The following is a 16,387-nucleotide window of genomic DNA, read 5'->3' as shown; positions in this document are numbered from 1 at the left end:
ACTTATTTACACACCCGACAAACTCACAAAACCAAAGAAAAGAAGTCTAGCAGCACTGTGTTTGTATATTTAGGGTTGTGATGGCGGCTGTTGTGATCTGGTTCTACGGGTTCTACGGAACGATTCTTACTCATTTACGCCTTGCTTTGCTTGTTAACGCTCTAAAAGTAGCGCACACGGATGGTCTTTTTGTGCGGTGCAGTGCGTGTGTTGACCATGGGCTTGCTTCAAGTTCAAAGGTACCCTTTTCGTCTCTGCCGTGTTTTGTGTTTGTACTAAGAGATTTACAACGTTTCGTTGGCTCTTTAGAGAGACCGCATCAAACAGTTTCTCAGCATATTTGACGGGATTTCGCACATATGTGTAATACGGTGGTGGAACCTTTCAGCAAAATTATAGTCTTCAGGGATGACGTGCTTGCGGACATGGTTGCAACTTCTGCTGGTCGCCTCTCTACAGAGAGTCGAGCTCCGGGAACACTCCGATGAGGTGCACAATGCTTCTCAACTCCGCGCGGCGGCTTCTCTCACTTCTGAAAGTGCGGACATCCGCTTCATCGCGGTTAGGCCTGCCTGGACGACTGCGCCGATTGCATGACTCATGCTGATTGCCGGGAACATCTATCGAAATCCCAGGCCGTCGCCAACCTCCCCGAGCTGCGAGAAAGCGGTTTACAACAACGTGGCCGCCCTAAAATGTGACCTGTGTGATTGGTGGCTCCATGGGAAGTGTGAAGGGCTGTCGCTACTCGCCTACCGATGCTTGGCCTCCTCGCCGGGCACTGGTTTTGTGGCTCATGCCAGCTTCCTCCCTCCGATGACTCGCACCCCGCACCCATATCCACCGGTGTCGTGCCCCCCCCCCCCCCCCCCCCCCCCCCCCCCCCTTCCCCCCACGAAACTGCCAGGCCCATCGCCCGGGACACAAAACGGAGTGACGCTAGTAACCGACGTACTCCTCCCGCACCGAGGAAGCGGCGACACATCGGCATCCGGTATACAAACGCTCTATCCATCAAGAACAAACTCGGACCTCGTTGTCTTGTTTGAAACTTCGCCGAACACAATCTTTGGGGTCTCAGAAACCTGGTTGGATGATACAATATTCGAAGGACAAATTGCTGACACCCAAAAGTTTAGCATCTTCCGGAAAGACAGGATCTCATCGAGAGGGGCAGGAGTTGCCCTGATTGTACTGTCTCAGTTCACATGTGAACGGCGAAGGAACCTCAAACACATAGTTGCATGGATGCCAGCCTCCCCACAGTACCAGCACACATGTGTACATTCCCTACATAGTGCAGTAAATATATCATACTTCTATCTAATTCAAATAAGGGAAAAGAAAAAAAACTAATTATTTTGGGACAGACATTCATTCTGGCCAAATGAAACAAGTATTATGTTTGCCAATTTCATTCCCTTCCCATCCCACTCTTTATTTAGTCGTAATAAACACCAGAAATGCCCAGATTCATTTTTGATCATTTAGAAAAACAAAGCATGACAAAAAAATTTTCATAGGAAAAAAAATCTTTTATTTAAAGAGGCACATGTTTCTATACTTCAGTAATTAATCCACCACCTTCGGGCACCTCTGGAGTAAATCGTAGGGTGATGCAGGTCACTTCAAGAGGGCAAGGGAAACGTTAGCAGGATCAAGCTGGCAAGCGGAGAGACTGACTGTTTATGAAGAAGGGATGAAAGCGCTTTCGTGATACACATCATCACTTCACTTATCCACAAGCTCCGTAGTCTATATAATCACCTCCTCTTCCCTCAGGCCTTCCTGGTAAAGGGAAGTGAATCTATTAATGTGAAACATAAAACAAGTGAAACAAGCACATACTATTTGTGGCTGTCTTTCTTTCAAAAAAGTAGCATAGCACATATTTTAATTTTCCTTGCCATTTTTTTGTATCTTTACGCTGCATTTCATTTAGATCTTACATATAGGTAGAGCCCTGCGTGGATAACAGTTTAATTATCTGCAGACTTTGTATTCGAACCGTATCCGCAAACTTTTTACATTATTGTATCCGTATCCGATCTGCATCTGCATACTTTGTATCCAAACTGTATCCGCATACTTTTTACATTATTGTATCCGTATCCGAACCGCATCCGCAAAATGTGGAACCAGATCCGACTCACAATCCAGGCATTCATTGTAAAATAGAAATGACACTTTTTAAGCTGTTTGCTTATCTTTGTACCAAAGAAATCTGGCTCGCCATTCAAAGGAAGTGTCATTTTATCATTATCAGTTTCATCGGATTTATATTAAAAGCGATTAGGAAAAATCATCTCAGTTATGTGATCATCCTAGGAATCCGCGACACTCTGCCCAGAAGGAGCGCACAAAAAGGTTATATATGTTTTTTTTTTTTTTTTTGCTTTGTAACACCTATTTTATGCGGACGCATACTTTTGAAGGATAAAAGTTAAAAAAGGGCATACTAAATATGACATTACAGTTCTGTTAAACAATTAAAAAGTAATAGAGGTTCATATTAGTCCGGCTACGACGCACTGGCGTCGTAATTGGACGAACATGAACTACCAGGCGTTTTGGCTAGGGCTCTAAGCATACAAAAAAGAAACACAGAGGCAGTTTACCGTCTGCCTATGCAAGTTCGCTGTTGACTCTGAAACTTTACAAACCGTGGTGCCACAGGGTCGCACTCGCTGTCGAGGCACTTTTTGTTTTTAATCATGACCACACTACTCTTTGCGAAGAGGGGGACGTTTCTTTACTTCCTTGTGACTTGTACGTTTGAAGTTTTCTTTGCCCAGAAAAAGTTACAGCTCTTTCCCTGCCAATGTGCTAGCTTTCTTGGGACAATTGATGCCCTGCAATCTTTACTTTTTTTAAAGGTAGCATTTTTGACGAGAGGAAACACACTAACTGAAGCGATCTTCAGTGAGAATCAGATCTTTCTTAGGATCCCTATTGTTTCTTCGAAACGCGTTTTTGTGGAAATATGTATCGGTGGACAACTTTTCATGGACAAACGGTTCATCGACGCTGTACGTTTTGTGGGCACATGCCGCTGCAATGTTTTGTCGACAACGCATTTCTTCACCAAGCTGCTAAAAGCTAGCGAGCTTAACCAAACCATGCCCCCCTCTCCCCTGTAATCCAGGCGAGACTCAACAAGTTTGTTACAAAAATAGCAAGGTTGTGTGCAACAAAACATCTCAGGTTTTTCGATGAAACGAACAGGAGAAGCCTTTCGATCAAACGTTTCATCTCGACGAAACGATTTGTAGATGAGACGTCAGTCGACGAACTGAATGCCGCTGGGCAAAAATTTAAATCCGTATCCGCTGATATTCGCAGCCTCTGCCATCCAATCTGCAATCTGCCAAAATTTGTTTAATTTTCATCCGCATCCGCCCGTTTACTGCAGATATCCACAGGTAATCCGCGGATATGCAGGGCTCTACATATAGGTATCCAAGATTTTCCATTGTTTGGAGTTAGCAGCTGCTACAGAAAAGCTTAATCAAAATGCTTCCATCCTTATAGGGCAAAAGACAAGAAATGCAAAAAAGTATCATAGCATATATTTTCATTTCGCTTGCCATTTTTTTGTACCTTCACGCTACATTTCAATAAAATCGGAAACTAAAATAGTGTACTACATTTTCTTACAACATTTGCAAAAATGTTACTCTTTTCAAAATGTTACACCAATAAATAACTTGTTACTGCATGTTGTGTTTCATTGTGAACTTCAAAATAATGTTAAAAACAATATTGTCAAACAATTTCTTGAATATAAGTATTTGCAACAATTATTTGAAGTTTGAAAAACAGATATGTGATCAAACCAATACATTATTTCAGTATTACTATTTAACATTTATTTACTATTTTGCATTGAATGTTATGTTTCCTTGTAAGCTTCAAAATGACATTGGAAATATATGTTAAAATGTTATTTCAGTGTTACTTCTTGCAACATTATTTCATGGTTCTCCATTCACTGTTACTATGTTTCATTGTAAACTTCAGAATAATGTTAGGAGCATAATGTTACTAAATGTTACATTAATGTTAGTGCTCACAACATTGCTTTACAGTTATGTATTGAATGTTGTTATAATGTGTCGTACACAACATTATCGTTATATGTTTAATTTGAATGTTACACCAACATTGATAACATACCTAAAACGTTGAGTGTTTTATTTGAACGTTGCCGTAACATTTACACCTAACACAAAACGTTATTTCAACTTACACAACAAAAAAATAATGTTATTATAATGTTTTGTGCTACCTGGGCTCACGTGGCAACTTGGCACCAACAAGACACTTCCTGACCAACTGTCTGGTTTCAGGGCACATCGCTCTACGGTCGACGCCATAGGAGAAGTAGCAACATCTTTGGAAGAAGCGCGGGCTGCTGGGAAAACGATGTACTGTGCCTTCTTGGACATCCACAAGGCTTTCGACGCTCTACCTCATGCCACCATCTTCCACCAACTCACTCTCTTCGGCATCGCAGGTAGAGCTTACGCTTACATCCGTGCATTTCTTCAAAACAGGACCCTTATTGTAAACGTCCGGGGAACAACAAGTGCCCCAAGATATGTGACCCAAGGAGTACCGCAGGGCAGCGTGATAAGTCCTTTTCTTTTCAATTTGGCAATGGCGTCACTACCTGCTGTGCTTCCGCCAATGACATATCCACTTACGCCACGGACAAGCATCGCCATTTATGCGGATGATGTCGCAATTTGGTCGGTTGGGTTAAGCAACCAGGCACAGATGACTGGGCAAATTCTTCAGTTTGCTCTGGATAAAACAGCAAAAGAAATTTCTCGTCTGGGACTGACATTATCTGCTTCAAAGACCGCTCTCCTCTACACCAACAGGAGCCGGCGACAGACCGTCAAAATTACACTCGACGGCGTAGAAATCGCAAGGAGTAGGTCCCACCTCTACCTGGGCCTTTTAATCGATGACCTCGCGACATGGCGGCCGGCAGTGAAAAGACTCTTAGGACAGTGTCGACAGCTCTTGGGCGTCCTCCGGAGTTTCCGTGCATACGGCCAGAGAGGTATCCCACCGGATGGTTTGCTGACACTCTACAAAGGTCTTCTCCAATCGAAGCTCCTATACGCACTACCATTCGTCAATATCAGGCGACCCCAGCTAGACGCGCTCGAACGTTTTCACCGTGTCGCTTTACGACTCTGTTTGGGACTTCCCCCATACGCGAAAAACGTGGCAACGCTCACGGAGGCACAAGAAGAGCCAATCATCCTACGAGAGGAAAGAGTGGCAATGCATTCCCTAGTGCGAATGCACACGACCCCGTCGGCACAGTACTTTCTTGCCAACCTGCTGAAACGACCATCGTCGCATCTTGGTCAACTAGCTGCACAATTTCAGCGTAACATCGGAAGCCCTGGAGTTTTATATTCTTCACGTCCCCCACACTCCATACGCCCACCGCTAGACGTGCGTGAAACACTTCCAGACCTGCCTCGGAAAAAAGATATTCACCCAACTGTCGCCCGCACAGCTGTCGCAGTGGCTCTCGAAAATGAATACGTTGAACATCTTGAGGTCTACACAGACGGCTCAGTTGACAAGAAGAGAGGAACTGCAACCGCGGCATACACGATCCCCGCAATATCAACTGAAAGTGCGGTTCTCTTAAACATCGAGACGTCCTCTACAACAGCGGAGACGGTTGCGATTCTTCTGGCACTTACGACACTGCAGGAACGTCCTGAAATCGGTAAGGCTGTGATACTAACCGATTCTCGAAGTGCGCTAGTTCACATCGCCAACCCCGAGCACGCTCCCTTGATCGCCCAGGAGGCTGCACACATAGCAACAAAGCTAGAGGACAACGGATGGAGACTGGTATTTCAGTGGGTGCCATCCCACAGCGGAATTCTTGGAAATGAACGTGCAGATACCCTGGCAACAAGGGCACACAGCATATCGACTACCACGCACAACCTGCGACGATTCCACGAGGCGCGCCTTCTCATCGCACGCGATCTCAGGAAAAGACACCCCGATCCCGGAACAGCCAATGGAGAAGGTCCTGTACCAGTCCCAACCTCTAAACTGACGCGGAAAGACGCAACGCTTTTGCATCGTCTCCGAACTAATAGCGCGTTCACGAGGAAGACATTGCATCGCTTTGGAAGGACGTCTCAGAGAAGCAGTGCTGACTGCACTGCGTGCGGGGACGTTGAAGACATCGATCACATACTATGGCACTGCCCGGAATACGAGAAAGCACGGAAAACATTACTAGCTTCGGTAAGGGCGACAGGGGCACAGGCGTCCAAGACAAAGGAACTGCTATTTCCTACTGGCGGCAAGCAACGGGCGCGGGTCATATTCCGTGCAGTGCTCGAGTTTGCGCATGTGATTGAGATTTCAAACCGCCTCTAACTGCCGCGCGCAATTCGGAAACCGGTAAAGATCTCGTCACACGTTTGCGACATGACAATGATGCAAAACTCCAGTGAACGTTACTGTGTTGTGGCAGAACTGCGGAACTGCGGCTGTGAAACACAAGTCTCGACGCCGCTTCGCGGCGGCGCGACATGTTACACAGGTTCAGCTCGTCGCCGCTTCGCGGCGACGAGCTGTACTTGTGCAATTGACCGAATGTTGAGAGCGATTGAGCGACTGTTGGCACTTGGGCGTTTTATCGAACTTTTACTTTGAACAATGTTTTAGCCGTGTGTTAGCAACGCTTTGCCCCCTCCCCCCCCCCCCCCCTCCCTCTACCCTACAAATGATTTGATTGGCGCTTTCCCCTAGTAACTGCTAAAATATTTTATTCAACCCATCTCAATCCACATCTTTCCCTCCCTCTCCCCTTTGGCTGTGCGAGTCTTTTTCCTGCCTGGAGAATAACATTTCGCATAGCCATTAAACCCCCTTTCCCGTTTTATACACCACATCCCCCCCCCCCCCCCCCCCCACACTCTCCCCTCCGCGCTTTGCCTAAGGCGTTGCATTCGCGTTTTTTGTCGCTTTTCACCGCGTTTCTCGCTTTATTGTAAATCGCCGGCCGATGCTTACATTTACAACTTAATTGCATGCCATAATAATGTGCACGACGACATCTGCAGTTTAATTTTACCGGATATGTGCGAGAAGGGAGGAGGTACAAAAATCAGCGTCAGCACTGGCGCATTTTAAGCCCAATTATTTATGACAACTGAAGTTTGTGATAGTGGCGGCATGTTCGAAATAAGTAGAGTGCAATGTATATCCGCGCACTTAGGATCCTAAGGAATCTGACCAAAATACTCAGCATATGAGGCTATGTGTGTTTCCTGAAAGTCTCCTGCCTTGCCTTCATAACATATTTTAAAGTTGTTTTTGATTATATGGGATATATAAGAGATAAGTAAGAAACGTTTAAATCACATCTATTCTGATGCTCTGGATAATGATAACGTCCACACCAGGTGATTTGTTTTGTTCACGACATTACACCTAATCTGCTAGACGTTCTTAAAGGGTTTTGCAATAGAAACGTTTGCTTGATTTATTTATGAATTTAGAGGAACTTTACCATATGTTCGGTTCCATATCTGCAGTCATTAAAGGGTGTTACATTTTTTAACACTAAATTTAATATATTTATTTTAATTATATTAACACAAAGACCCCTATGGAAAAGAAAGAACTGTCACGGGCAGCTTAAAGGGATACTTCAACGAAATTTGAAATATTCCCGTCGTATTCAAACATAGGTTGAATATGACCCCCAATATCTGTAAATGACAGTCGCACGTTTGTATTTTGAGCCTGGCGGCTGTATTTTTCGTTATAAACGGCCCACTCTGGCAAGCGCTTGGAGAAGGCCCAGCGGAGACCACGTGACATCCAACGCAATCGTGACGTAGGTCGTCTCAAGACCAGCAAAGCTACGGCGAGGCTGACGTCGAGAGGATGGCCTAGTCGTTCCAGCCACCGAAGCGGCTGCTTTTGTACGAATTTTGAGTGACGGGTTAATCTTCTGTAATCTTGTAGGGGGACAATAGCGACTTCTGCGACACACAAAAGGCATTCTCGGGAAGAAGGGAGTTCCTCCTGCCCTTCTTCTCTCGTCATGGCCGGAGGCGAGACAACCTCCGTCACTAGCTGTCAAGGTTCCTAGACGGGCATTACAAGCGAGGCGTTAGCGACATCCACCAGGTGCTCTTTGCTAATCGTTTAATTCGTTTTAAAATTCCCTTTCGTGACTTTTTTAACAAGATATTGGTATGTTCGATGTGATACTGCTCCTTTGAACACATATAGACCAAAAAATGAGTGCCTAGGGCTCACATTATGTTATGCCGAAAAGAAGCCATATATATAGAAATCACGCGATTTTAGCGTTGTTAATTCTAGATCGCATTAATTTCAATGGAGATCTGTCTATACAGATTCATGCAGTCATGCCTAGTATTCGACTTCAGTCAAACGTACGAAAGATCAGTTCGCTGGGATCCTTTAATTTTATTTGGCAAAATTTATACAAAGATAATATTTGAGACCTCGATTGAGGGGCCTGTCACTTATTTTATGTGCCAAGGACGTCGTAATCAAATGTCAGTAATACAAATAGCTCATTTTCCAACGCCAACTTTGTGAAATGCTCTTAATAAGTACTTTAGCAGGGACAGTAGCTAAAGGAATTTCCCACCCGACATAGGACGGACCATCGAAATAGTTCTCGAGAACTTCATTTCGTTAAAGAAGACCAGCCCGAGACAGTATCACTTATTTCGTAGAATATCTGCGTTATTATATAATGCATTTCGAGTCTCTGAAGTTTACAAAAAGCTGGTGTCCGCGAAAATCGGACTGTGAGCAGTGAACTGGCGAGTTCATGTGTTTTTCGCGATTCAGGATGTTTTTAATCAGGTTGTGGACCTGCATTTTTGTTATACATCTACTCAATAGTCTCTTTATTAGTTCATTTTTATGAAAACTAGGTTCAGTGGGCACGGCCACAGACGATTGGAATCCTCCTTATGCATCATAGTCGTTTCGCCGCCGAACCTGATCGAAATTAACGACGAACATGACCAGATGCATCGTAAAGTGTCCGTAAAAAGGTCAGCGAATATGATCCGAAACCACTTCGTGGTTCTCAAATTGGCTAAGTAACAGAGTTTTATCAGTTGTTTGCTATAACGGACACATTTGTATCACAAAGTTGTGCGAAACTGACATAACACGTAAACACAGCCACGAGCGCGCTGAAACCGAAACCAATCAAATTGAAGTCACCCAATGGCGGCGAGTGCGCCAGTGCTCTCTATCCGCCGGTCGGGTAACTACTGAGATGAAAAGGTCTTATGCAATGTATGCAATGCTGTTTGGTTTGGCGCCATCTAGCGACTGAAGCAAGAAATATTGGGTACCCCTGAGAGTGGCGGCTGCATTGTTCAAACGTGAGCTTTTACTCTGGTGGCGCCGCTTAGCCTAGTGTCTGAAGCCAGAAATACTAGGTATCCCAGGAAGCCGTGATCGCGTAACGTGGCAGTAGAGCGGAAGCTACGGCCCTGGCGGGCCAATCGGAAGTGGGAAAGAAATCAGGGCAGCATTTATCAGCAACACGCCTTCATTGGTTAGTTAATCTATCGTCGGAAAACTATCACAATATTCAAGATTTTTATTCGCTAGATATGTAGCAGATTGCCTAGGAAGTGCGGCTATGAAAAGGTTTTTGTAAAAATGTTTTATCAATCTTCTCTTCATCGAAATTGGTCAACTTTTTAGTGTTCTGCGTCGACGATAAAGTGTCAACATTTTTTTGTTTTTATAAAAGACCCGTAAAGGTGAGAAAAAAAATTCATCACCGCATCCTTACTAAATTTCAGTCAGGAAAAGTAAAGAACGAGCCTTCCCCGTATTGCAATTATCAAACGATAGATTGACTAAAATGGAATTTATACCATAAAGTGGAGCGGAGAAAAATGCGTTCAAAGTGCTCCAAACTCCACATTTTCTTTAGCCTCGATGGACAGAAAATAATTTACAAAAATTAACTATGCAGTGTAAACTAGTGAAAATTTCTGGGAATACTCTCTAGATGTTGGTGGATGTAAATATGCAATTTTCAAAATCAACGTTTTTTGCAGAATTTTGTTTTTTCTGGGTAGTGCCTTCCCATAAAGAAGGTGGCCTTTTTCAGAAAAACTGCAAGATCACCGAGATATGGTAAACGCGTAGGTGTCAAAAACAACAAAACAAACAAGTGAAAGTTTAAAGCGTGGGTGACAGAGAAAGAAACGAGGAGGTCGTGCGATAATTTTATCGTGCAGCGACGACGATCGTAAGATTCTCCGCCGCGTCATTGATTTAATCGCAAGACAGCTCTGACATCAGTTTCGGCCACCGCTCCCGTGTTATATTTGGCAGTTGAGCACACTGTACGTAATAAGTATGGGCCTGAGAGGAACCCACTTCGTCGAAACTGTGAATCCGCTCGTGCTTCAGAGTCGACGAAAGCTTTGGTTCAATACTTCTTCATAAAAACTGTAAATTTCGATATTTTTGAGTGACTAATGTTTTCCGTGTGTTTTCATTTATAACGTCTCAAGGCGGGAAGCTTTATCTAGTTGTTCCTTATTTGAATCCCGGGGTTGCATGATTATGCTACACAAGCTCATGTGCACGCTTCGTGTCTCTTAGTTAAAAAAAGAATGCCCCGCCGATCATGTTGAGGACTCGGCCACCTGACACGGGGTATTCCTGTCAGAGGCTTCTGAAACTGGGGCTTTTGAAAGAGGGGCAAAAAATTCGGGATGTCTACCGCGGGGTATTTGGCACGGGGCTTTTGACATCGGGTGCTTTCGTGCTGGTAGGAGAACTCGTCACAAGCCCGGTTGTCTCAGGCCAACTGGTCACAGGTGAGCTCGTCAAGGAGGCCAACTCGTCACAGGGCATTTTGTAGGAGGAATTGTCGTCGCGCCGGAATTATCGTCACAAGGAACACTCGTGTCACGGCGTGGAGTTTGACTGTATTGCGAATTTACTTCTGTTTATTCCTGTGGATTATTTAACGCACCGTGCTGGCTGCTGTGATCGAAACATAGCGCTGACATTGAAATAAATATACCTAGATGCCACGATACTGTTTAGAAAGAGCAAACAACAAACGCGATCTTATTGAGCTTGCGCGGGCCATTACATCACTGAAGTCAAAACCGGATATTCCTAGCAATATTTCGAAGTGTGCAGAAAGGAGATCCGGTGAAGGACTTTTCTAGAACTTTAGATATGCGCTCATTCACATCCTTATATTCTTGTGCGGGACGCGGCGGCGGTTGTCCCGCGTTTAGCTGGGCCATCTTCAGTTCTTGTAGTGCTTGTTCATCCTTACGACACCTCAGGGAGGCCCAGAGGTTGGGAAGCATCTAGAAAAGACAATACTTATTGGCATATACGTCGGTGGAATATTGTATTGGCTTGACAGGCACCCTTGTTATTCTGTGACCATATGTATTTTTATTTTCAAAACTTTTTTAGCAAGTGAAGAAAAGAGGCAGCCAGAGAACTGGTTGCTTGTGCACCGTATGTATAAGATCATAATTAAATATGCAGATAAACGAATCGTATTGATTATCTGAAATAAGTAATGAGAACACGTAGAAGAGCTAATAAACGAATTGAAAATTCGGCGTTTAAAGATTGTCCTGGTGATCGCGGGTTCGATAATACTACGAATTTGTGAAAATAGTCTACAGCATATGACGTTCCAAAAGAGGAACCCATTTTTCTGGGAGGCTTCATGACATGGTAAGCCGAATAAAGTATTAGAGTATCAATATGATTATCGCTTACTTTCAAGCTGGAATTACGACCGCCTCGAAGTCGCAGTAGATTACCTTGACCTCCACACTTGACATGAAGCCGGAGAGCACTGAAAAGAGTCTGAAAACGGAATGAAAGTGATGCTATAGTTTGCGATATACGAAAACTCGAACCATGCAATCTGCGCTTTTCTCCTCCTGGTTCGGAAGCAAAGCGTGCAGAAGCGGGATCACGGCACCATGGTACAGACCATGCATCGTGTACACCTGGTAGAATAGCGACGGCGTGACCTTGAAAGTCCCGTCCATTAACCATGCTCTCGTAAAAGAAAGGCGCTAAAAAAATTTCGGTGTACCCAAAACCAGAAGGCGCCTTGTCACCAGAACCGCTGTCATGAACAAGAAAGGGCTCGTCGTGTAGCCCCGACACCTGGAAAAATATATAAAACGTATTGCTCTAAATTGATGAATTGGGTAGTTCAATAGGAATATATGGTACAAAGACTTGAATTACCTTGTACTCGTCTGGGTATATAATTATGTCTTCTCGCAGTTTGGGGAAAACGTATTGACTCTAACGTTTTCATCTCCGCTTTCGTATGGTACATGTCAGCGTTCTTGGCGAAGGCATCTGGGGAGCCGTACGCTCAGTGACAGTAGCCGCGGCATCAAGTAGGATCCGATGTGGTGGGTCGCTTCCATCCGCTGTAATAAAAAATCGCACGAGAAAACAGTTTCGAAACTACACTGCCACTTCACAAAATACAAAAAAGACAGAATATCTTACTTGCTTTTTTCTCTTCATGCTCTGACGGAATTTCAGTATGTTGGTCCCAGTTGGATCCCTACCATGAGTGAGTCCCAGTTACGGCCACTACAACACTAATGGACTCGGTGATAGTTATCTTTGCCTTGCAGATAGTGCGATCCCGACATACCCAGCAAATACCCGCACCGCATATTCTAAAGCCCGTCGTAGAGTAGCAACGGAGTCCCACGCTGAGTTTTCGTATCTTCCATACTTTCCGAACACCTAATAAGGACATGAAAATTGTAGAGTGCTGCTTTTTTATAGCCCGCCTTCGCGGGCCAGTTCTCCTCTATAGAGGAACGGGTTAAAATCCGGGTTCGAAGTTCTTTTGTTAGACAAAGCATGATTAGTCTAAGCATGGCTATCCGAGTTCTAAAGAAGCGCAGGTCGGGCTTCGTTTGTTACGCGCGGGTAATGGACACTTTCCCTTTGTGTAAATGTAAACAAGGGAAAGAAAAAAAAAGGAAAAAGGAACGTTTGCTACATGAAGACACTGGACCTTAGTCCATTTCTGTAAAACAAGGTCAAACATTTTCTCTCTTATACGGAGTCAACCTTGCAACCAGTGTTCCGGTGACGAACAGCCCCCCTTGACGAGTCTTCCTATGACGAAAGGACTTTGTACGAGAGGGCCGGTGTGACCAGTTTTCCGCTGACGAGTGGGATTGTGACGAGTGGGCCGGTTCCCCTTTCTGTATCGATATGAACGATGCACGAGCAACACGAATAAAGACGACGACGACGGCAGTTGATCTAATCCCATCCAGGTGTACGTACTGCTTCATTTGTCGTTCTTAACACAACGATCCATGGTGTCACCAAGGCTGCAAAGACTATTTCTTCGTTTACTGAAGTTTGAATTTGATTTGCAGTTTGTCCCGGGAAAGAAGCTGGTGATCGCGGACACACTTTCTCGCATCTCTTGCGAGTCACAACTCGAAGAAAGCTCCACCGACGTTGAGATACAAGGCTATTAGGCGTGAAGCAAGGTTTGAAGGACGGTAGCAGGCATGTAGAACATCTGAAAAACTTTAAATTTCGCGCCACCGGCGAAAATCATTTAAATTTCGCGCCGAAAACAATCGTGACGTCACAATCTTGAGGAAAATGCGTCATATCGTGTTTCTTTGTTCCTTTTTAATAAAGCGTCACTTCCTGTACGTCACGGGCGAGCATGACTAATGACAATGCCGCGCAACTAGCAGATGGCGCTGCGCCCCATGAGCCGCCATCTTTTGCGCCTATGGGCTTCTATGGAAGCTTCGCTACCATCTATAGACCTTTGCAGAAATCGCCTCCTGCGCGCTGCCATCTTTGTCTGCTGGGCTGTGGAACGCCTTCCAAGCATGCGCTGTTGATCTGCTGTGCGGTATATCGGACGCTGCGCATGCGTCCACAGCTCAGTGACTCAGCATTTTTTTACCCACTCACTTCGTTCGAGACTGCCGCTGGAAAGGTCTATACATATACCTTGGATCACCGCTAAACCAGCTGAACGACTGTCATAGCGGTACTAATGAAAATTATTCACTTTCCTTATCCGTGGAAGTGCAAGCCCAATTTCTGGAAAGCGTGAGAAAAGATAAGTTTGAGTCGGATCCTACTGCAATATTTGTAATTTCCCTAGAATAAATGGATCAAAGGTGAGTAGTTCATTTTCCCCCTTCTTTCAGTGTAAAGGCCACAAAGGACGCGGCGCGATTTAATTCAAAACGTGCACTTCGCGCCTCTAGTTCTAAGAGAGCGTTTTAGCACAGCGTTACCGCAATACTGCTTCTGGTATACTTCAACGAAATTTGAAATATTCCCGCCGTGTTCAAAAATAGGTTGAGTATGATCCACATTATCCGTAAATGACAATAGCACGTTTGCATTTTCAGCCTGGTGGCTGTATTTTTCGTTATAAACGGCCCCCCCTGGCAAGCGCTCGGAGAAGGCCCAGCGGAGACCACGTCACATCCAACGCAATCGTGACGTAGGTCGTCTCGGGACGATCAAAGCTACGGCGAGGCTGACATCGAGAGGATGGCCTAGTCGTTCCAGCCACCGAACCGGCTGCTTTTCTACGAATTTTGAGTGACGGGTTAATCTTTTATAATCTTGTAGGGGGACAATAGCTACTTCTGGAACACACAAAAGGGATTCTCGGGAAGAGGGGAGTTCCTCCTTCCCCTCTTCTCTCGTCGTGGCCGGAGGCGAGACAACGTCAGTCACTAGCTGTCAAAGTTCCTAGACGGGCATTACAAGCGAGGCGTTAGCGACATCCGCCAAGTGCTCTTTGCTAATCGTTTAATTCGTTTTAAGATTCCTTTTCGTGACTTTTTAAACAAGGTATTGGTATGTTCGATGAGATGCTGCTTTTTTGAACACATGTAGACGAAAAAATGAGCGCCGAAATTTCGTTGTAGTATCCCTTTAAGGGGTGACCCAAACAGGACACTACAAAACGCACGACTCCAACAAATCGTGAAAATTGTCGGAGTCGTGCGTTTTGTAGTGTCCTGTTTGGACACCCCTTTACCGGAGCCAGGCAGTAAGCGTTCCGTCAGGGAATCGTTTTTACCAACAATCATACTAAAAACAACTTTTTTTTTCTTTTCTTTGTTTTTACTGGGCGTTAAATGTTACCGTTGACTAAAAGGTATTCGCTGTACAGTCCTCGCCAAACTTATCCGGAACAGTTCTCATGGAAGCACAATCCTGGTGGCAGCCCAAGACATTCTCCGTGACATCGCTGCCACTGGAGCAATTCCCGAGCAAGGGAGACTGCACGCTCAAAGTCGAAGTCGCAGCGTCTCCTCGCACTGCGATAGACCTTATTCATTGTTAGCGACATTTCTCGGCGGCCACGGGTACTATCAGGCGCTCGGCGCCATCTTTGAGGCTTCTCCACCGCCCCGTCGCCCGCCGCCCGCAGCGGTGCGAAGCCCTCTCCCTGCGTAGCGTTGTTTTTAGAGCGCAGCTCTTACGCGCCCGTTTCCGGCTTGAGCGGCGTCGGCGTAACCAAGGCCACGTGACCCCCCAAGGTGGCCTCCCAAGGTGGCCCCCAAAGGTCACCCCAAGGTCACGTGACTCCCAGGTCACGTGACCCGCCCGAGGTCAAGTGAACCCTCCCTAGGTCACCTCAAGGTCACTGACTCCCCCAAGGTGACCCCCACTTGACCACCCAGGTCACGTGACCACCCTCCCCCCAAAGTCACGTGACACCCCCCGAGGTCACGTGACCCCCTTCCCCCGAGGTCAGGTGACCCCCGGAGCATATGAAAGAATGAGGGGAGGAGGAGAGGAGGGGTCTACCCTCCCCTCAGCACCCTTCCCTCCTCCTCCTCAAGAGCTGCGCTCCAATTCGGCGTTACAGGGAGTTGTAAACGGCTTTCACTTTTTTATTATTTTTTTTTATTAGTACATCGATTTTGTAAGCCGCTCAAGAATAAGTTACGAATATTAAGCGCAAGTTTATTTTGAGTGGTTTCACTAAAAATCTTTTTTTTTTAATAAAAATGAGCTTCATTCCAGCACCAGAGCAGGCCGACTCACGCACTTGTTTCGTGCGTTAACTTGTCTGACCAGCTGATTATGCCTCATCACACAAGGAAGATTTGTACGATATATTTAGCAGAGCCATAAGCCCCCGTGTGAGAGTTTGTTTTTATTCGGCATTCGCGGCCGCGGGTCTAAAGAATGCGAACTGTTCTTCACCCAGTGCGCCTCGACCCAGAGTGTGCAGACCCGAATCGGAGAGTTGTATGATGGGTGCGTTGAACGTTTAATC

At 45.4% G+C, this 16,387-nt stretch overlaps 1 protein-coding gene across 1 annotated transcript; it reads left to right on the top strand.

The window, feature by feature from the left end:
• Positions 1-54: 54 nt before the first annotated feature.
• Positions 55-7,615, top strand: LOC121047945. The gene is made up of 2 exons (XM_040503689.1): positions 55-239; positions 4,350-7,615. The coding sequence occupies exons 1-2, from the start codon at positions 181-183 to the stop codon at positions 6,427-6,429; spliced, it is 2,139 nt and encodes a 712-aa protein (XP_040359623.1). The 5' UTR covers positions 55-180; the 3' UTR covers positions 6,430-7,615.
• Positions 7,616-16,387: the final 8,772 nt, after the last annotated feature.

This window comes from Ixodes scapularis, unplaced genomic scaffold (genome assembly GCF_016920785.2).
Source record: "Ixodes scapularis isolate PalLabHiFi unplaced genomic scaffold, ASM1692078v2 PGA_scaffold12__126_contigs__length_90152505, whole genome shotgun sequence".
In the NCBI taxonomy this organism is placed as follows: Eukaryota; Metazoa; Arthropoda; class Arachnida; order Ixodida; family Ixodidae; genus Ixodes; species Ixodes scapularis.
This window is presented reverse-complemented; position numbering and strand designations above follow the sequence as displayed.